The sequence below is a fragment of the Cyprinodon tularosa genome, unplaced genomic scaffold (assembly GCF_016077235.1).
Source record: "Cyprinodon tularosa strain WSP-4 unplaced genomic scaffold, ASM1607723v1 ctg189, whole genome shotgun sequence".
NCBI lineage: Eukaryota > Metazoa > Chordata > Actinopteri > Cyprinodontiformes > Cyprinodontidae > Cyprinodon > Cyprinodon tularosa.
This window is the reverse complement of record NW_024038669.1, coordinates 3,282,657-3,305,302: the sequence shown is the minus strand read 5'-3', so window position 1 is coordinate 3,305,302 and position 22,646 is coordinate 3,282,657. Positions and strand designations below refer to the sequence as shown.

Here is a 22,646-nt window from a genome sequence, read left to right as displayed (position 1 = left end):
ACCTTTCTATGAGGCTGTAGAGCAACTCCCTCCCACTGCAGTACTCGGAAATGAGCACCAGGTAGCGTGGTGTAACATAGGCCTCGTGTAGAGCCATAATCCTGTCATGATGAAGAGATTTAAGGATATCATACTCCTGAAGCACTGCCTGCTTGGTGTCTGCCTCATAAGGAACAATCTTTGCCATGAAGAGGTTGCCTGTGGCATTTTCACGACACTCCCGTATCACACCAAACCGACCCCTGTTGAAGAAATAAATCTTGTAAGAACCAGAAAGACAGCACTAAAATGGTTCAACAATGTTCAGTGAACGTTTGCCAGCATAGTTTCACACACCATGACATGGTCTTACCTTGCTTTCTCATCCATAAAGGTATACGGTTTCTGTGGAACCCCCTGGCGTAAAGATCCCTCCACTGGCTTTCCCAGTGGTGTCCTGCGTCCAGAAGGTGTGAGACGTCCGGATGGGGTGATCCGCCCAGTAGGGGTACTTAAGCTGTCCCCTCTCTGTAGAACTGGTGTGAGGCTCTGCACTATCACAACCGGTGGGGACATTGTCACAGAAGTGACTGAATGTGCTGTAGTTGTTGGAGTAGAAGCAGCTTGAGAAGTTGGGGTGGAACGAGTTGTTGCTGCTGGAACATACAGTGGCACAGAGGAAATAGGCTTCCCGATCTGAGAAGCAGCGGTTGAAACAGGAGAAGGTGGTTTGATGGTCATGGTGGGGGGTCCAACTACAGGACTCTGAGGTTTGGGTGGAACCACAGGTGGAGATGTAAGCTTTGCCTGGGGTTTGCTCATGCTGATACTGATCGAGGTTTTTGCTTTTGGTGATGTGACTTGGGCGACTGTTGTGAGCACTGGAGCTTGTTCAGCAGAGGGTGAGCTGGTAGGCACAGTTCCTGCAGTATGTCCAGGACTGACCTCAACTGGCTTGATGGTTACAGGAGATGGAGACTTAGCCACTGACAAAACGGGAGCTGACACTGAAGTTACAGTTGTGGATTTACTGGGAGCTGGTTTGATGGGAGGCACTTTCATGGATGACATCATCACCATGGGTGGTGGAGGACTTGTGGCAGGAACAGTCTTAACAACTACAGAAGCACTGGTTTTTGATGGTTCTACTAAAGATAATAGGAAGATGGACCTCAGAAACCTATATATCATAAAAATACATTACAATACACTGATGAAGTAACATACCTGTGGTATCCAGAGTCACAACCTCTGACAGGTTGCTGTAGGGGCCCTGACCAGCTTTGTTGACACAAGCCACCCTGAACCTGAAGGAGGCCCCTGCTTGCAGGTCCGTGACATTGTAATAGCAATCTGCCACTCCAGTTGCCACTATCAGCCAGTTACTGTCACCTAAGAAAATACCAGATGAACCATAAAGATAACTTTAATAGAGACCAAACATTTTCTTTAGAAAAAAGAGTTGTACGTAACAATGTTGCTAACTACTAGTATTTGTAGAAAAATTATTTTAGTTTAGCACTAAGAAGGTGTAGTCTTCTCAGATAGTTTTTTCTCTGTAAACTGCAAGAGTAAATCTTACAACATTTTCCTAACATAAAATTCACATTGACAGGGTTTTCTGTCTATGGATTTGCTGAATTCATCAAGGTAAAATAAGCTTTAAACTGTTGATTATGTAAGCCATAAAACCTTCTGTTCTTCTCTCTAGAGAGTATGTGCAAGGGGCCATGGTGTCAGAGGGTCGCCACACCACCAAAGCAGTGTTGTTATATTTCTGAGGAATCTCTGGGGTCCCAGGACGATTTGGCAGGCCTATACAACATACATAATAATTTAATTATTATCAATATTTTTAGTTCATATTTAGAATAGAGGTATTTCATAAAAATGGTTTGCATTCCAATAAATGTATTGTTCTTACGAGCAAGGGAGATGGTGCAAGAGCTGGATACAGAGGCCAGGGGGTTTGTAGCAACACATTCATACACCCCAGCATCTTTTTTGGTGGTTTGCATGATCATCAGCAGCTGTCGGCCATCGGGGCAGGAAATCATATTCATTCTTCCATCGATCTCTAAAGGCTTTTTGTCTGAGAAAAAAAATGTGCATGAGTATAAACATATCAAAATGAGAATATCTGTTACATTGCAACACAAGTCTACATGGACACAAGACCTCAATGGGAGTTTCTAAAAATGCTATATAGAATACATTTGAATAGATTTTTAAATAATCACAATGTCAAGTCATCGTTTATTAGTGGACATTTTTAGCCTTACCTTTTAACCAGGTAATGTGTGGGTGGGGACTTCCAGCTGGCAGACAGCTGAGGGTTACTGGGTCACCCTCCAAAAGGACATGATCTCTGAGCTTTATATGGAACACAGGAGGAAAATCTGGTACAGGAGGAAAGACCAAATTTAAACACAACCTTGATTGAAAAATTACCTTTATTAGAAGCCAAACTAAAACTTCCATCTAAAAGCAAAAAAAGACTTTTAACACAAACTAATGTGTTTTCAGACATGCGAAGTATATATACACTCTTTTCAAGACATTAATGACAGCCATTACACTATTAGAAGCCCCTTTTATTATGAACCCTATTTATTTGCATGTCTTTGCCCCACTGAATTTGGATGACAATGGCAACGCATGGAAAACTATTGATCAAAACTGCCTAAAAAGATGAATATTAATTATCAGAAAGAAACATGGAGTGCAGTTTTGTTTTTCCACAGTTATCAGAGTAGCTCCTACTCTTAAGATAGCAATATCCAAACAACAATAAATCTAAAGACAGTTCATCAAACCTGCTCCCTAATATCAATTGTTTTGCCCTAAGGCATGTAAGAAGAACATGGTACTTTAAACATGGTTCTTCCTCTGCTGCATCAACATTTTTGAGTGTGGTCCTCCAAGTATTATAAATCTCTTAATTTTTCATAATTATGAAAATTTGTCCTCTTGATTTATCACCATACCTTAGGGAACAGACAGAAGCTATTTGCATTACTCATTCAGGGGGCTAGAGTCTTGCTAAGGGACCAATTAGTGTCAAATCTGGGATTTTGCACCCTTTAAATAAGGTGAATGCTCTACTGTCCAACCAACAGAACACCAAATTCCCTGATATGGTATCTAGCATCGTATATATATATATACACTATATTGCCAAAAGTATTTGCTCACCTGCCTTGACTCACATATGAGCTTAAGTGACATCCCGTTCCTAATCCATAGGGTTCAATATGACGTCGGTCCACCCTTTGCAGCTAGAACAGCTTCAACTCTTCTGGGAAGGCTGTCCACAAGGTTTAGGAGTGTGTTTATGGGAATTTTTGACCATTCTTCCAGAAGCGCATTTGTGAGGTCGCACACTGATGTTGGACGAGAAGGCCTGGCTCTCAGTCTCCGCTCTAATTCATCCCAAAGGTGTTCTATCGGGTTGAGGTCAGGACTCTGTGCAGGCCAGTCAAGTTCATCCACACCAGACTCTGTCATCCATGTCTTTATGGACCTTGCTTTGTGCACTGGTGCACAGTCATGTTGGAAGAGGAAGGGGCCAGCTCCAAACTGTTCCCACAAAGTTGGGAGCATGGAATTGTCCAAAATGTCTTGGTATGCTGAAGCATTCAGAGTTCCTTTCACTGGAACTAAGGGGCCAAGCCCAGCTCCTGAAAAACAACCTCACACCATAATCCCCTCTCCACCAAACTTTACACTTGGCACAATGCAGTCAGACAAGTACCGTTCTCCTGGCAACCGCCAAACCCAGACCCGTCCATCAGATTGCCAGATGGAGAAGCGCGATTCGTCACTCCAGAGAACGCGTCTCCACTGCTCTAGAGTCCAGTGGCGGCGTGCTTTACACCACCGCATCCGACGCTTTGCATTGCACTTGGTGATGTATGGCTTGGATGCAGCTGCTCGACCATGGAAACCCATTCCATGAAGCTCTCTGCGCACTGTTCTTGAGCTAATCTGAAGGCCACATGAAGTTTGGAGGTCTGTAGTGATTGACTCTGCAGAAAGTTGGCGACCTCTTCGCACTATGCGCGTCAGCATCCGCTGACCCCGCTCCGTCAGTTTACGTGGCCTACCACTTCGTGGCTGAGTTGCTGTCGTTCCCAAACACTTCCATTTTCTTATAATACAGCTGACAGTTGACTGTGGAATATTTAGGAGCGAGGAAATTTCACGACTGGATTTGTTGCACAGGTGGCATCCTATCACAGTTCCACGCTGGAATTCACTGAGCTCCTGAGAGCGACCCATTCTTTCACAAATGTTTGTAAAAACAGTCTGCATGCCTAGGTGCTTGAATTTATACACCTGTGGCCATGGAAGTGATTGGAACACCTGATTCCAATAATTTGGATGGGTGAGCAAATACTTTTGGCAATATAGTGTATATATATATATATATATATATATATATATATATATATATATATATATATATATATATATATATATATATATATGTAAGCCGGCACAAAGGGTGCTAGCTTTGATTGGGTTACATCTTGAATCAACCATCACAACCACTGTCAGCTGTCCTATACATCTTTTGTTTTCGTTTCCCTTTGTATGTGCTTTGGGGATGTGATTTTAGGAGCGAATATTTTAATAAATAGACATTTGGAAAAAAAAAAAAAGAAGGAAGTTTCTATTTTGTACTTATCTTTAAGCCATGAGTTTTCTTTTTTTATATAAATACTTACAACTACAGTAGGACACAGCACCAACATCTTACCAGAAGCTAATTTGGAGTACTGGCGTGAACGTAAGGAACTATTGTCTCGAGAGATTGCGGTCGGTATGTCAGGCTGAGATACTGTTTTGTCTCGTCTCCCTCTTGTCAAGCCCCATCTATCCCATCTTGATCTCCGCTCAACCTCAATACCTTTATATAAAAGAATTACAAAAAGAACAGGATAGATTAGCTTTGATTGAATTATACCAAATATGATAAATCAAGAAGATAACTAAGTGTCCCATACCCTTTGATGTTTCGGATTTTAGGCTCGACATTGAGTCAAGTGACTCTGATGAGGCCCCATTACTGGCCTGAGTCAACAGCTGGTTTTGAGGAACAGTACCAGTCTTCATAGCACGACTCTCTGATGTTGACCGACGAAGCATTGAAAGAATTGGCGTTCTTTTTGATTCCTTATCTTCTGAGGCCCGTCTCTCTTCTGAGTAACTACGAATTCTTGTGGAAATCCCTGCCACAGTTGATTCAATCTTCCTCCGCATTGCCAACACTGGTGATTCATTAGGTTTCTTTACTTCCCTTTCTTCCACTGGTTTATCACTTTCTCCATCCATCTTTGTCATCTCTACCTCTTTCTTTTCCTGAGAACCCCGTCTGCCCAGAGTCCAAGAGAGCCGACGTCTTGAACCAGTGGAATCATCTTCTTTCAATAATTCATCAGTGCGCTCTGTCGACGGAGTTCTCTTCAAGCGCATAGAGAGCCTTTTCATGAAGCCTTGATCTTTTTGAGCTTCACGAAGATCCTGGACCGATTTAGACTTTTCTTCAAGTCTCCTTGAGGCCAACTGTAATGGAGCACCAACTGGCCCAGGTCTGTATATCTCCTCGGATGTCTCTGTTGTAGCTTGGATTGTTGGTAATGAATCTTCATTCTTTGATCTTGATAGAAATTTCAGACCCCTTGAAAGGGAAGATTCGCGTTTTTTAAAGCGGGTCTCGAAGACCTCTTCAGAGGTCATATTTTCTAAGTCAGCTCCAGCTGAGAGCTCTTGCTGTGATGATGTTTGTGTAAAGGACTTTGGTGGGCTAGGTTCTTTGGTGATCATTTCTGGTGATGCTACTCTAGAGTAGACTGCAGGGTGCTCAGTGGTTGACATGATTGGCTTCTGTGAGCCAGGTGAGCTGGATGATGTGATCTGTAGTGAAGATGCCTGAGATGTAGCTGAGGCTGAAGTAGTCGCTGGAACAACAATTGGAGTAGAAGGGGCTAGGGGTGATGGGTTGAGAGGCTGAAGGGTAGGCACTACGATGGTCTGCATTATACTGGCATAAGCTGACATTCTTCCATCTGGAAGAACAACTCGGGCAGGAAGTGTGGGTGTTATATATGTGGAAGTGACATCAACTGGGGGCTGGTTAATATTTTTTGTTGGTTTCATCATAACGGAATTTGTGCTTATGATCATCTCAGAAGACTTTTTTGGGGTACTTGTCTTTTCTACATCTTCTTTAAACAACTCAGCTGTGTGGTCAAGTCTTTTTTCATCTTCTTTTGCAAATTCTTGCTTTTCTTCATGCACCTTTCTTTGTTCTTCTTTCTCCTCTAACACTTTCTCTTCTGCTCCAGAGCTTTGGACCATATCAGGAGTTGTGGGAATTGTCTGGCCCACATTTTCTGTTTCAATCAATGGTTCCTCTGAAATACTCATGTCCTTCTCTGAGAATCCACTTGTGCTTGACCTTTCATCAAAATTTATGTCTGCAGTCAGTCCATCCATCTTTTCACTAATGCTATCATCTGTTCTGATCTCTTTTTCCATAAGGGAATACTGACTCTCTGCTTTGGATTGCTTTTCTGTTATAGCAGGCTCTGGAGTATGTGGTTTTGGAGAAGATTCTCTTGGAGTCTCTGGACGTGAATCTAACTTTGTTTGTTCTGTCAGAGCTGACATGGAAATAGCTTCTTTTAGCCGCCGTTCTTCTATTTGTGCAACAGGGATCTCCAGAGGTGCTCCTGATCTGCGATGTAAAGGTATGGGTTCTGAATCGCCCTGACTAAAAGAAGTGCTTTTACGTAAAACTTTAGTTTTTGGAACTTCGTCCCTTGCAAAGTCACTCGATGCAGCTCTAGTTAGTGGAGGTGGGCCAAGACGAACATTGCGAGAGTAGTGATCTGATGGTGTTGCTCGCTTTTCATCGCCCATCCCTAATGTCTCCAAAAGAGGTCCTCTCAGACCACTCATCTTGTTGTCTACAGAACCACCACGAAGCAGTCTTTGTCTCATTAGCTCCAATTTAAGAGCATAGTCTTCTTGACTCATCTTTGCAGTTCCAGGGCTGGTGCTCCTCCTTGGTAGTTCCATGGAGACAGCTTTCTTTAAAACTCTCCGTCCTTCTTCAGCATTTTCTACCGCAGCTCCTTCTTCTGGAGTAATCCGTAGCAGCAGAGCGCTATCAGCTGAACCACCACGCCGTAGTTCTCCTCTTTTCCGGCCTCCTTCTACCTTGTCAGACTCCATGCTTGATCCTCTTTTAAGGGGTTTTCTTGATAGTTCTGATTTCCGGATCAATTCAGCAGGTGACTCTTCTGAAAAACCTTTGTCACTGTCTTCAGTAGAGCGTTTTCGAAGATGGCCTTTCCCTCCTGCCTCACTTCTTAATGTTTCCTGCTCCTGAGAGTAAAACTCCATTGCCTGCTGGCTATCAGAAGGTGATCCAGACCACTGACTTTTTTTATTCTCCTTTCCTGTTTCCTGTTCATTGGTCTGAATGTCATTCAGTGACATTCTTGATCCAGAGAAGTCCATGTTAAGTGGCATCGGAATAAAAGGAAGTTCATCGATATCTTCATCTGAATCAGAGGATGAAGATGGCAGAGGCGAGCCCTCTTTCTGGTGCCTTGGAACTGCAATGGAGGTGTGGTTCGAGGAATCATTCAACAACTCTGGTATGGATCTCATGACCATTTTTGATTTATAGCTGATAATAGAACGCTAAAAAGTAATCAACACAGCGTTAGAACATCAAAACATTTTGTGCAGGAAATGCATTATAACAAAGAAATACCTCCCTCACCTGCCATTTTCGACGAGAAGCAAACTTCTTCAGGCCCTCTGTACTGATGGTGTTCCCCTTGCTTAGTATCTGTACGTCACAACATTACATTTTACAGTAAATATCTAGGAATGGCTAAGGCCTTATACAGTCATCTGGAGCTTAAATACAGATTATGTACTTGTGCTTACCTTGAACCATGGGTGTCTGAGACATTCCTGTGTATCTGGTCTCCTAAAAACAAATCATGCAAAGTAAAGTACAATTGTTGAGTTTTCTTGCTAACTTAAATTCTTTTTCTGAGCCTAATTAGATTATGTTTAAGTTTCTTCATCTTTGTTTGTAGAGATAGTATTATTGTGTTCCGCAAAAGATGGATTACAGAAAAAAAATTACAGGACTCTGAACCATGGAAAACTAAAAAAAGTATTCAACTTGGATTAATTTTGTGTTTTCTGCCAAAGCGGATGCGATTTATTTAACCGTCACTTCCTGTCAGGCCCATGAAAATGCTGAATTGCTGCGTAGCGCGACTAAAATAGACATGGGGTCTTTCTGGCTCAGAGCTACACAACCCCTCCTACAGAAAACCCTGTCGGGTGTATTCATCCCGACCGACTCTCAGTTAGCTCGAACTCAAACCATATCAAACTGTATCCCTAAGCATATAAACCAAAACTTTTTTATGTGTATCAGGTCTACATTCATAAGTAAAACCATCATGTTGTTTTTTGAACTGTAGTTTTAGAAGTTGATATTTTACTAAAAGCTATGAACCACTTCTTATAAAACACAACTATGCAGTTTCTCAAAAAAAAAAAGTATTAAAATTGTTACAGAATTGTATACAGATTTAGCTAAACATCCAGCTGGAAAGAGATAAATAATACATTTTTAATGATTTCGGATATTAAAATAATTTTTCATGTCATTTATAATAATCTCATTGTGTTTTTTTATTATCAATCCGTATTATCTGTTTGAAACTTTTTTATTCAATGTTGAATTTGATCAAATACATTTATTTCAATTCATCTGATGTGCATATACATATCATATATGCTACTTAATTTTCCAACATTTCCACCATTTACCAACAAAATCAAGTTCCAATGTTCAAGATTATTTTTTTATTATGCAACACAAATTCATCATCTTTATCAATTTTCTCAGTTCAGAAAAGTGATTCAGGAATGCACCATATACGCTTTGAGACTAAATAGCGTTACTCACAGTCTGTCTGTTACCAACAGCTTGATGATGAAGCCTTTAGCCTCTCGACAAAGATCAGCAAACATGTTCTCCTCAAAAGCCACGTTATAGTTCCTGATGTTCAGCAAAGAGCTGCGGTCGCTCTCCCCGGCAAACGGGGAGATTCCTGTCAAGCTGATAATAAAGGAAGTTAACAAAAGTCATTTGAAAATCCGGGTGTTGCATATGAGAAAGAATGCTGAAAATTAAGCCTGATTTAGGATTTACTTACCACAGGTAGGTTATAACACCTATAGGCCTAAAAAAAAAAAATAACCTAAAGTGAGTTTTTTTTAAGAACATTAAGGATTTATTATGAAATGTTTAACAAGTAAGAGCCTCTACCATATGTCAGTAGCTTTTGAAACAGGTGTTTGGTTGACGATTTCTGGAGCGACAAATTCGGGTGTGCCATATTTGCAATACTGAGCCTCATCAGGCGTGACCTCCAGAGCGTTTCCAAAATCACATAAACGGATCTGATCACTTTGGAGATCTGCCATGAGGATGTTATCAGGCTAGAAATAAAATAAACCAACAAAATGATGATACTCTGAAAGAAGTATTAATCTATGAAAGAAATCTGTGAAATTATTGATGATATTTTATGACAACTTGAAACAGAGGAAAAGACAAATATCAACAGAATCTACCTTTATATCAAGGTGAATGATGTTCAGATGATGAAGGTAGTCTAAGCCCTCCAGTATCTGTCGAATGCATGATCGCACCTGTTGAGCAGAAAAAGCAGCAATTCATTACATAATTATCTTGCCGGGTGGGGGTGGTGGGTGCATTGGCCAGAGAGAGAGGGTCGCCCTGCTTCTTGCTCTGCTCCTCTTTGGTCTGCAACCCGCTGCTGCTCCTGTGTCTGATTAAAAACCTACTTCTGTAGGCGGCATGTGGCTGTGCAACTTACAAACCAAGGCCTCCATGTGGAAAACTTACAATCAAATACACCCATTCTACAAAAACACATTGATGAAACATACTTATTTCTATAAATAGTAAGTATGCAGGTAACCATATGCCATGTTTGGTATGTCTGGAACTCAACAGAAGACGTAAACCAAAGACAAAGAAAGAAAAAAATTTGCACCAAGAAAAAAGGAATTGAGAGTCAAAGTCAAAGAACATTGATTTGGAAAATAAATTTGGCGCCTTGATTCATTAAGAGTTGAAAAGAGCTTATTTTCTCTTTCTAGTTTTGGTTTTTTCCTTGAGAGCTAGCTTCAGCATCCTTTCAGTATTAAAAAGAAAAGTTTTGTCTGACTTGAGAGTAAATAAGTCTGGATATTTAGCTTGAATTGACACAAATACCAGAGATGGAGGGAAGCTTACCATATATTGAATATGGACTCTGATCTTACTGTAACTCCCATCCAAAAGTAAATGTCCTGAATATCTTATAATGTCTCCAAATGAAGCCCCATCTAATGAAATCCTCTTCTTCATAATAAGCATTTAAGTCTAAATGAAAAAAGAGGATTTAAATCTGTTGTGATTGTTCACTTGAGGAAGATCAGCTCTACAATGTGTTATTCTCCTGAGGTTACTTTTTATTGTTTCTATCACTGGCACCTTTAAGGAGATACTTATTTAGTGTGAACTGCGTCTTGCAAACAGCGCTGCTGGTCTTTCAAAATCAGACTTCATTTTTCATTGCTGCAATTTAACAGAACTAGCAGCAAGCTGTGGATCAAACGGACAAAAACTGAATCTCTGGTTAACAAGCTTTTTAAAACCCATAAAGTAACTAGTATAGTGAATATTTGCTGTATAATAACCAGCCCAGGACTTACGTCAGACTCCAGAATTGTAGATTTTCTGATGAATCTGTCCAGAAGCTCCTCCTGGCATCTTTAAACATGAATTAAGGCTATCACTGCCCTTTTTCAGACTGTAGACCTAACTCATGTTAAATAAGTTTTGAGTTTAGTGTATTTTGGCTTTTTAGTAAGGATACATCGCTGTGATGATGATGACCGTGTTCTTCTTCTCAAACGCATCATGGAAATAAAGAACCCTCTCATGGTCCAGCTTGGACAGCAGTCTCATTTCTCTCAGAGCAGAGTCTTTCTTCTTGGCTCGACTGGAGATGAATTTTGCAGCGTACTCTGCTTTGGTTGCCTTTTCCTTCACTCGTTTGATGTAGGAAAATGCACCCCTGTGGGTAAAGAAAGCAGCAGAGAATGTGTCTCCAGCTACACTTTAAAATGACTATCCCAAATACAGACATACAGGTGCTGGTCATAAAATTAGAATATCATGAAAAAGTAGATTGATTTCAGTAATTCCATTTAAAAAGTGAAACTTGTATATTATATTCATACATTACATACAAACTCATATATTTCAGATGTTTATTTTGTTTAATTTTGATGATTACAAATGACAACAAATGAAAATCTCAAATTCATCATATCAGAAAATTAGAATATTGTGAAAAGGTTCAAAATTGATGGCCCCTGGTGCCACACTCTAATCAGCTAATTAACTCAAACCATCTGCAAAAGCCTTTAAATGGTCTTTCAGTCTAGTTCTATAGGCTACACAATCATGGGGAAGACTGCTGACTTGACAGTTGTCCAAAAGACGACCATCGACACCTTGCACAAGGAGGGCAAGACACAAAAGGTCATCGCTAAAGAGGCTGGCTGTTCACAGAGCTCAGTGTCCAAGCACATTAATAGAGAGGCGAAGGGAAAGAAAAGATGTGGTCGAAAAAAGTGTACAAGCAAGAGAGATAACCGCACCCTGGAGAGGATTGTGAAACAAAACCCATTCAAAAATGTGGGGGAGATTCACAAAGAGTGGACTGCAGCTGGAGTGAGTGCTTCAAGAACCACCACACACAGACGTATGAAAGACATGGGTTTCTGCTGTCGCATTCCTTGTGTCAAGCCACTCTTGAACCACAGACAGCGTCAGAAGCGTCTAAAGAGAAACAGGACTGGACTGCTGGTGAGTGGTCCAAAGTCATGTTCTCTGATGAAAGTAAATTTTGCATTTCCTTTGGAAATCAAGGTCCCAGAGTCTGGAGGAAAAGAAGAGAGGCACTTCATCCACGTTGCTTGAAGTCCAGTGTAAAGTTTCCACAGTCAGTGATGGTTTGGGGTGCCATGTCATCTGCTGGTGTTGGTCCATTGTGTTTTCTGAGGTCCAGGGTCAACGCAGCCACATACCAGGAAGTTTTAGAGCACTTCATGCTTCCTGCAGCTGACCAACTTTTTGGAGATGCAGATTTCATTTTCCAACAGGACTTGGCACCTGCACACAGTGCCAAAGCTACCAGTACCTGGTTGAAGGACCATGGTATCCCTGTTCTTAATTGGCCAGCAAACTCTCCTGACCTTAACCCCATAGAAAATCTATGGGGTATTGTGAAGAAGAAGATGCAATACACCAGACCCAACAATTCAGAAGAGCTAAAAGCCACTATTAGAGCAACCTGGGCTATCATAACACCTGAGCAGTGCCACAGACTGATCGACTCCATGCCACGCCGCATTGCTGCAGTAATACAGGCCAAAGGAGGCCCAACTAAATACTGAGTGCTGTACATGCTCATACTTTTCATGTTCATACTTTTCAGTTGGCCAACATTTCTATAAATCCTTTGTTTTTATTGGTCTTCAGTAATATTCTAATTTTCTGATATGATGAATTTGAGATTTTCATTTGTTGTCATTTGTAATCATCAAAATTAAACAAAATAAACATCTGAAATATATGAGTTTGTATGTAATGTATGAATATAATATACAAGTTTCACTTTTTAAATGGAATTACTGAAATCAATCTACTTTTTCATGATATTCTAATTTTATGACCAGCACCTGTATGGTTTAAATAGCTCTCTTTACCTTCCAATTTCCTTAAAGATGTCATAATAATCAGTCAATCTGTGCATCTTCCGCATGTAACTCCCTTCATCATCCATGGATTCCTCCCTCTTAGCTGCACAGTCCAACAGAAAAAAAATAAAAAAATCCCAGTAAATAATTTTCAGTTAACTGAAAGTAACACTGCTGACTGCTGTAAGCCGTTTTTTAAAATTGTTTCATGTTTCGGACGTTACCCTCATGAACAGTGAGCTCAGCTTTACAGGACACAGATCCTGCCAGGTTTCGGGCGGTGCAGGTGTACACCCCAGAGTCTTCAGGATGAGCATTTAGGACCACCAGGGAGCATTCATTATCATCATAGACAAAGGTGTAGTGACTGCTCTCTGACAGCAGGGTGTCCCCCTGAAATGAAAAGTACTTATTTTTAACTAAATCCTAAGTAATTTGTTATACAAGTACTTTCGTAAGCTTATATACTTAGTTATCAATATAAGTTTTGCTATATATTAAATTCAGATAATGCTGTCAACAATAAATCTCGGCTATATCATTTTAATAAGGCAAAGCTTTATCTTTTATTGTGGCAGTATAATCTGCTAAACATTTCACAAACAGGTTTATAAAGTGTTGTCTTGGGGCCATTTGTTGACCTTAAATAATATTTTCTGCAGAAATGGAGTATGGTCCCAGAATAACACAAGTTTGGGCCTCCAGCAAATCGACCTGGCCACTTTTTGTAAGAGTTTAATGTGACATTTTCTTCATAAAGATAAATTACCACAACTATTCAATTAAAATGATGAATTTTTCAAAATAATTCCTCCTCAGTGTCATACAGCTTGATACCTCTGCCCCACTCTGTTAACTGTCTTTTCTGGGACCCTTCATTCCTCCCAGCTGTCATCCTGCCTATCTGTCTCTTTGTCAGTCTCCAACAGATTGTCTCCTTGCCTACAAAAGGTTTTGCTCAAGTGTTTGTGTCCACAGCTGGGCTCCCTGTGCTTGTCTTGATATAAGTGGATCCTCATCAACTGAATCTGGTCTCAACCTGGATTTCCTAAGGCAGTCATTAACCTGTTCAAACCAGCCATCAGCCTATTCAGCCACACTGCAAAAACCTTCTAGAAATGAATACAAATTTCTTGAATTAAGTGTATTTACCCTTAATTTGAGGAGGTAAATAAGATGATTTGCCAATGGAATTAGTATTTTTACTCTTGAAATAAGACCATTAGATAATATGCACTTGAAATGAGACAATACAATAGTTTTTGTCCTACTTTAAATGTAAACTGTCTTGTTCCATTGGCAAAGTGTCGATCTTAAATCCTCAGTTCAAGAAAAAAAACACATATTTTAAGAAAAAATTACTTGTTTAGATTTCAATATTTTGCAGTCTATTCCGTCATTTTCTGCCCACTTGCTTTGCCACCAGCCTATTTACTATAGCTATCATCTGTCTAAAGCCTTCCATAAGCAAGTACAGCCTGTCACCAGCTTTTTCGCCATTCATCTGCCCTCTTAAGCCTGCAACTTGCCGGTCCAGCCAACTGCTTCTCTAGGCATTACCTACAGGTGCTGGTCATAAAATTAGAATATCATGAAAAAGTAGATTGATTTCAGTAATTCCATTTAAAAAGTGAAACTTGTATATTATATTCATACATTACATACAAACTCATATATTTCAGATGTTTATTTTGTTTAATTTTGATGATTACAAATGACAACAAATGAAAATCTCAAATTCATCATATCAGAAAATTAGAATATTGTGAAAAGGTTCAAAATTGATGGCCCCTGGTGCCACACTCTAATCAGCTAATTAACTCAAACCACCTGCAAAAGCCTTTAAATGGTCTTTCAGTCTAGTTCTATAGGCTACACAATCATGGGGAAGACTGCTGACTTGACAGTTGTCCAAAAGACGACCATCGACACCTTGCACAAGGAGGGCAAGACACAAAAGGTCATCGCTAAAGAGGCTGGCTGTTCACAGAGCTCAGTGTCCAAGCACATTAATAGAGAGGCGAAGGGAAGGAAAAGATGTGGTCGAAAAAAGTGTACAAGCAAGAGAGATAACCGCACCCTGGAGAGGATTGTGAAACAAAACCCATTCAAAAATGTGGGGGAGATTCACAAAGAGTGGACTGCAGCTGGAGTGAGTGCTTCAAGAACCACCACACACAGACGTATGAAAGACATGGGTTTCTGCTGTCGCATTCCTTGTGTCAAGCCACTCTTGAACCACAGACAGCGTCAGAAGCGTCTTGCCTGGGCTAAAGAGAAACAGGACTGGACTGCTGGTGAGTGGTCCAAAGTCATGTTCTCTGATGAAAGTAAATTTTGCATTTCCTTTGGAAATCAAGGTCCCAGAGTCTGGAGGAAAAGAAGAGAGGCACTTCATCCACGTTGCTTGAAGTCCAGTGTAAAGTTTCCACAGTCAGTGATGGTTTGGGGTGCCATGTCATCTGCTGGTGTTGGTCCATTGTGTTTTCTGAGGTCCAGGGTCAACGCAGCCACATACCAGGAAGTTTTAGAGCACTTCATGCTTCCTGCAGCTGACCAACTTTTTGGAGATGCAGATTTCATTTTCCAACAGGACTTGGCACCTGCACACAGTGCCAAAGCTACCAGTACCTGGTTGAAGGACCATGGTATCCCTGTTCTTAATTGGCCAGCAAACTCTCCTGACCTTAACCCCATAGAAAATCTATGGGGTATTGTGAAGAAGAAGATGCAATACACCAGACCCAACAATTCAGAAGAGCTAAAATCCACTATTAGAGCAACCTGGGCTATCATAACACCTGAGCAGTGCCACAGACTGATCGACTCCATGCCACGCCGCATTGCTGCAGTAATACAGGCCAAAGGAGGCCCAACTAAATACTGAGTGCTGTACATGCTCATACTTTTCATGTTCATACTTTTCAGTTGGCCAACATTTCTATAAATCCTTTGTTTTCATTGGTCTTCAGTAATATTCTAATTTTCTGATATGATGAATTTGAGATTTTCATTTGTTGTCATTTGTAATCATCAAAATTAACCAAATAAACATCTGAAATATATGAGTTTGTATGTAATGTATGAATATAATATACAAGTTTCACTTTTTAAATGGAATTACTGAAATCAATCTACTTTTTCATGATATTCTAATTTTATGACCAGCACCTGTATGCTGCAGTGGTTTTCTCCCCTTTCCTTGCAGGGTTCTGAATGCAGGCCTTCTGCAGGTGTTCTATTTTGCCCTAATTGGTGCTTGTCTGCTTTAAAAGCTGTCCTGCAAGCAGCTGAGAGGAGGCTTCTCCCTCTTACCTCCTCAGAACCCCATTTGGTTTGGTTTGGTTTGTATCCTATGGTTGGGTTTTGTTAGGTTTGTTTGCATTTGCTTATTTCTGTTTAGTTATTGGTTTTGCATTTTCCATTTCCACATTTTATTTATCCCTTTTTCAGGTTTTTGTTTCTTTAGTATAATTTAATAAATTAAATTTTCACTTTAAAGAAAATCCTTGTGTGGTCTCCTTTAAGCCCCACCAAAGAAGCCTGGTGGACGTAACAACCTATCTCAGACTAAAGCCAAACAAAAGCAGATAAGAAGTTTAATGCATTAGTATTAGTACTGGCAACAGGCTGGCAAATTCTACAGATTGTTTAATGTGTTGATAGCAGATAAAAAGAAAAGTAATTTAAGTTGTAATTATTTACCATTTTCAATTTCAAAAAACATAGTATGGCTCCTAAGGGCCCTCATCTTGGTGGGTTTGGGCCGCAGTGAAATAAAAAAAGAAACACAGTGCAACATTTCATGTTACATCTGACAGTATGGAGCTAGATCAGTGACAGCTTGCACTTGCATCGAATGTGAGATTTGGCATAAAAAAAATTTAAACAGTAAAAAGCTACACACTGATATTTCAAATGATGTAAATGAAAAAATGATTAGTACAAACATTAAAAACTCACACACTAAAAAAGCAAACACTAAAAATAAAAAATAAAAATCCTGCAGATTTATTTATTTATTTTATTAGAGATGGTTTCAAAGTCACTGCAGAGTTCCTTCAGCTACAATGTCTCTAAACTGGCACTATTTTTGTGTCAGAGGGGCTAAACTGAAGGCTCCTTCAGGCGTCCTTTACTGATTTAGCACCACAGCTATTGTGAGCTCAATAGAGTTCCTGTTCTTGTCTTGAAATATATGTCATCACGTAGCTTAATTTAAATCTAAACTTACTGGATTAATTGTTGCTTAAAGCCGAGCATACACTGTACGATTTTTTTTTATCGTTGCACACAACTACAGCTCACGATCTGTGTTCTCACACTTCGGCCTGACGCTCTGATGCAATCTACCTACTCACACAGTACGTCTAAAAACCATTTCGGACTCAGCTCCGCAGTGAGATGGCGCTAGTGGGACTCGTCTATCCGGAAGCCAAACGAGTAGCGAGTCCGAAACGAGTAGTTTCAAATATGAATCTAGAGTGAACTGCGCTGCCTTGGCAATTTGTGCAATTTTGTGCTGAAAGCCCTAAAAAGAAAAGGTAGCGACGTATTTGGACAGAGCATGGCTGAGCAAACGTGGCTACTATGGTCTCTCAATTTTACAGAAAGAACTTCATTTCACTCGCACCCCCCCGCCATGCTTCTGTGTTTTCATCTGAGAAGAAGAAGAAGAAGAATCCTTGTTTGCCCACTGAGTAATTTGTCCACGACCACCTTACGACGGCCGACTTCATTTCAAACGTGTTTGATTTTCTTCTGACTTTACGATTCCTGAGTGGGAATCCCTCTATATCCCCTGCGACTAGCGAATCGGCCCCGAAAAGGGCAAAAAATCATACAGCCAAACGATAATAACAATTTAGCTTAGCCCCACCCCCCAACACAAAAACAGTCCCAGCTTGTAGTTACATCGTAGCTGAAGGAACTCAGTGACACTGAATCATCTCTCTTTGAAAAAAATGCTGCAGCTAAAAATGACTGTATCAATGGATTTTTTTTATATTTAATGTTTGACTTTTCAATCTTTGAATACTCAAAATTTCTATGTTTATCTTTTCAGTGTTTAAATTTTCAATGCCAAATCTCACATTCGATGTCAATGCAAGATGTCTCTGATTTAGCTCCACATGACAGCCCCTTTAACGTATAATTCAACTAAAACACATTTCAGTTATATACCTGAGCTTAGAGTATTTAGCACTTTTGAAATTCATGACTTGTAGCACTTAAACATAAAAGCTAGCTTATCTTAGCTAGTTATAAAATTGGGAAAGACAAAAGCACACGAGGTTTAAGTAAGTCAGGAAAAGAAAAGATAACACCTTGTAAAACCGTGAGGAGCTAAGCTGTATGTGAGGTTTATCTTCACCACGCAGTGAGGAGGATGGTATGGAGGTAAAAACATCCCGCAGTTGGAGAACTGCAGCAAAATCTCCATAAAAACCCTTTATTTTAAGACTTTTGTACACATCTTTACAGAGGAAACCGACGGCTGTGTAGGATGCTGTGAGTGGCAAAGATATCTTCAAGATTTGTTCTCAGCCACTTTTCCAGTAATCTTGTTTACTTTTCACAGTGTTCTATTATGAATGTCAAACTCTATGTTTGTCCATAATAATATAAGGTACAGATCTACCTAATTGAATTAAATATTTTTTTACGCAAATCTTTAGCTTGATTGTCATAAAAACAGGAAATTAGACCTTCCAAAATATTCTCATTCATTATAAAATGAAAGCTTTTGGGGTTTATTTAATGTTTTCTTAATCTACTTTACAATGGCATCCCTTCTTATTCAAGACTGCTCATAATTTGGAATCTTTCTGAGTGAGCTTTAAATAACTTTCAAATACTTTACAAGCTGAAGCTTTTGTTTGTCTTAACTTTCTTTTAGCTTTTAGTATAGATCCATAAATGATTATAAATCGTCAACCAAAAAAACCAAAACCATGATACTGTTGCAAACCAATTTCAGCCACGATTAAGGTTCTTGTATTGAGGTGCAATGTATTCTCTATAAGTTAATTTAGTACATGAAATTAGGTCCAAACCTTAAACCAGAGGATGTCAGGGACAGGTTTACCCTCCACAACCACAGCAAAGCGAGGAGTCTCCCCAGTGCAAACGTCCAGGTCTTCCATGATTGTCTCAAATGTTGGTGGAGCTGTGGACAGAGTTTAGCATCCAACACAGGCTTATGAATCATGCAGATGGCCGGTGTTCTGTCAGATCAGAATACCCCATCAGACCAGTATACCCATAGTCAATACATATGAGCAAGACATCAGATTTGCGTTTATTCCTTTAGTTTTGTACCAAAAAATACACTTTAAACTTACTCAATGTGCGAATATACCGTTAGTTATGTCCAAAAAAAACAATTTAAAGTGAGATCGCCATTGGCTTAAAAAAACACAAAATAATAAGTAATTAAATAGTTTTTTTGTACATGACTAAAGGGATACACGCCTATAAACTACCTAGGTAGTTTAAAGCATATTTTTTGTACAAAACTGAAGGGATAACGGGGATAAACTAAAGGGATAAACACATTATGACTATGGGTATGCTGGTCTGACTGGGTATGCTCATCTGACAGAACACCGGAGGGCACAGAGAGCTCTAGAGCCACCCAGAGAAATTATTTTCCTACCAGCCGTCTCCAGCCTGAAGCTGCAGCTGTCACTTCCAAACTCATTGGTGGCCACAAAGCTCATCTCACCAACGTCCAAACTCTTAACTTTCAGCAGCTTGAGTGTATGCTGGTCGTCATCTGGCATCCCCATCTCATACATGCCAGGCTTGTTTGCCAGAGTTACACCTTTCCTGTAGTCAAGATTGTTTTAATCAGGGTGGAGCTGGCAGAATAAACTTCACAGGTATGTTTACAAGTCAACAAAAGGCATCGTTTTTCAAAACAAAAATGCAGAGCAATTGGTGGCTGTGCTACGGTAGCCTCGTGAGACCATCCTGATCTCGCGAGCTTTCAAGGTTTCACTCGCTAATCAGTCTGGAGACTCTCCGTTAAAGAAAATTTGGAGCCGTTCACCAAACAAACGTCCAATCAGCATTGGCTTTGAGGCGGGTTGAGGTGTGACGCAACGAGAAGCAAGACAGTTCAGTCTAAAGAACATGGCGGCTTCAGCCGATGAAACTAGCGTTAGCGTGGCTATCGAGCAATTTTTATCGGAATTACAGAGTATTTCTTCACTGAAAGAAGAGCAAAACACTGCTCTGGAGGCTTTTCTCAGAGGAAAAGATGTTTTTGCTCTTCTCCCGACTGGTTTCGGCAAGAGTAGCCTGGCTTGTGGTTGTGTTTTCGTCGTCGCTCTGTTAGTACGTCATATGCTTCGTTGATCTGATTGGTTTATTTGGCCTGTCTATCACCAACATAGGCCAATCAGCTAACCAGTATTTTTGCCCCTTCCCAAAAATTGCTTCAACGGAAGGTTTCCAGATGGATATGCGGAGCAAATCCATCTGGCGGAGTCAGGTTAGTGCCATGGGTGATCAAAGAAGAATGTGAGTGCAGTGATTAACAGATGAAAACTTTTATTTTTTTAAATGAGGAAATAGTTTGAGCTAAGGGCAGTATGGGAGTGGCTGTAAAGCAAAGTTAAGGTGCTAAGCCATGAAGTTGTAGCAGTATTCATCTGTTATCATTTGTAATCATCTATTCAGTCTAGTATAATGATTTAACATTAGTTAGTTGTCAGTCAAACACATAACCTTAAAGCTACAAGGCAAAAAACAAAAATCTTAAAGAGAAGAAGGATTAGAAAAATAGAAAATGCATAAAATTTGACAAAAGGGAGTTTGCCTTTATGACTTGTCTTAAATAATAATTTGGCATTCCTTTTTTACTGATGTTTAATGGCAAGGCATAAAAAGTCCAGAAAAAATCCAGAAATGCTTCATAGAGGTGGCCAGATGGGGCCAATAAAAATCTTGGGGTGGCACACTGAAACTAAAATCCATAATTTCAGGGTTTTAATCTACTATTGTGTTAAACCTGCCTGTAGAAATCATAAAGACTTAAGGAAACACCTACTGATATCTTGGTTTATTGTGTGATTTTTAATGTTATGTCACTGGCTGTGCATAATGGGATGAAATGCTAAACTGATGCTACTACAATTTACACTGGTGAGTGGGGTGGCCAGTGGGATACCCAGGGAATTGCACAAGGTGGCCACCCCTGACTAGCCCCTGGTGGTGCCACTGCTCTGAAGCGACATGACTTTTACTTTAAGCAACTGGACCTTATTTTCACCAACTCCTGGCTCAACCTAAATACTGTAAACCAAAATAGGCCAATCATCATTAATCATTACCAGATAAAAAATTAAAGGATCATGGTTTTTCTGCAGTCAGTCACCTAATTTTTGATGTTTTATAAACACACAACAGTATTCAAATTCAACACTGTGTGAATAAAATTGTGAGGTTTTTATGATTTTGAATTTTTAAACTCTTTGCATCCGATTGCATCAACCATCCTTGCTTCCTCTTTCCAGCTTATATCATTCTAATATTCTTACTCCTACCACTCCATATATATTAACATGCACAGACACCCTCTCCCCATTATCTGCCATTAAATCAATTGCTCCTATGTGGCCAAAACAACTGCAGAAATAATTGCTTATGAGTTTGCAACTGCAACCAGCATTAGATTTGCTGGTTGTCGTTATCTTACTTTACAATTAGATTTGCACCTGATTTGTAGCCAAGCTTTGAGCATGCTAACAAATTTGCAACCGTATTTGTACAGGTAAACGTTGTGAAGCTCAGGCCCTGACTATTTATTATATAATCTAAAGGAATGTAGTATTGGGATGCGGAACAAATAAGTTTCAATTTGCTGTAATAGGAAATGCAGTGAAGCATTAAAAAGTCCTACCTTTTCCAGGTGATGGCAGCGTTGACATGATTGAGATTGATGGAGATTGTGACCGACTGGTTTTCAATAGCATACACAACGTCTGGTTTATCAATAATCACTGGAGCTTCCTGAAGGTGTGGACCTTAAATTGACCACATAAAGCATTTATTATTCCAGTGTCAAACACAGATGGATTACTGGATGCCAGGAAGTCTAGACTCTACCTTTGTCCAGAAGCTGAACCGGATCCGTTGCCGGAGAGGGTTTGCTAAAGGCTTTAGAGGTTATGGTCAGGACCCTGAATGCATAGCGCACACCTTTAGAGAGGGTGGTGATGGTGTAGGTTGTCTCTTTTAGACCAGAGGCAATTATAATCCACTGGATGGAGCCCAGAGCTTGCTGTTGGATGGCATACATCAGGGAGCTGGGATCTAGGTGAGATAGACATCACTAAAACCTCCTTTTCTGTACATAAGTTGACTGTTAGACCACTGTGTTCATTGGCCAGCAGTCTCCTACATACCAATGGAAGGGTCCAACCTTCTGGGTTTCTTCCAGCTCAAAGTGATGGTTTTCCCAGTGATGTTCTCAATCACTGGAATTCCATCAGGAGGATCAGGGAGAATATCTGCAAATGACAAGACTTAATGGGCATGGCTCCACGAAGAAGACAGGGTGACGATGCATTCCACATGTCAAAATACTAGTCTTCTACACCATTAGAGCAAAATAAATACCTTAGGGCAGAAGTACACTATAAACCAATGACAAACATTTCCACCAGTTCCAGCAAATTTCTCCACTGTGAGATCAATAAAGTCAATCAATCAATCAATCAATCAATCAATCAATCAATCAATCAATCAATCAATCAATCAATCAATCAATCAAT

At 40.0% G+C, this 22,646-nt stretch overlaps 1 protein-coding gene across 1 annotated transcript in view; it reads right to left on the bottom strand.

Moving 5' to 3' along the window:
• Positions 1 to 22,646, bottom strand: part of spegb (striated muscle enriched protein kinase b) — a 69,722-nt gene that overhangs the window by 3,246 nt on the left and 43,830 nt on the right. The window contains exons 15-37 of the mRNA XM_038282931.1: positions 22,278 to 22,382; positions 21,979 to 22,185; positions 21,773 to 21,896; positions 19,523 to 19,695; positions 18,921 to 19,033; positions 13,089 to 13,257; positions 12,874 to 12,967; positions 10,974 to 11,174; positions 10,810 to 10,867; positions 9,661 to 9,738; positions 9,353 to 9,525; positions 9,240 to 9,266; positions 8,990 to 9,142; positions 7,948 to 7,990; positions 7,778 to 7,846; positions 4,989 to 7,695; positions 4,742 to 4,891; positions 2,262 to 2,378; positions 1,904 to 2,071; positions 1,672 to 1,794; positions 1,207 to 1,371; positions 353 to 1,124; positions 3 to 242 (exon numbers count right to left, since the gene is read on the bottom strand). Of these exons, the coding sequence (XP_038138859.1) occupies positions 3 to 242; positions 353 to 1,124; positions 1,207 to 1,371; positions 1,672 to 1,794; positions 1,904 to 2,071; positions 2,262 to 2,378; positions 4,742 to 4,891; positions 4,989 to 7,695; positions 7,778 to 7,846; positions 7,948 to 7,990; positions 8,990 to 9,142; positions 9,240 to 9,266; positions 9,353 to 9,525; positions 9,661 to 9,738; positions 10,810 to 10,867; positions 10,974 to 11,174; positions 12,874 to 12,967; positions 13,089 to 13,257; positions 18,921 to 19,033; positions 19,523 to 19,695; positions 21,773 to 21,896; positions 21,979 to 22,185; positions 22,278 to 22,382 (6,229 nt within the window). The remainder of the gene's footprint in view (positions 1 to 2; positions 243 to 352; positions 1,125 to 1,206; positions 1,372 to 1,671; positions 1,795 to 1,903; positions 2,072 to 2,261; positions 2,379 to 4,741; positions 4,892 to 4,988; positions 7,696 to 7,777; positions 7,847 to 7,947; positions 7,991 to 8,989; positions 9,143 to 9,239; positions 9,267 to 9,352; positions 9,526 to 9,660; positions 9,739 to 10,809; positions 10,868 to 10,973; positions 11,175 to 12,873; positions 12,968 to 13,088; positions 13,258 to 18,920; positions 19,034 to 19,522; positions 19,696 to 21,772; positions 21,897 to 21,978; positions 22,186 to 22,277; positions 22,383 to 22,646) is intronic.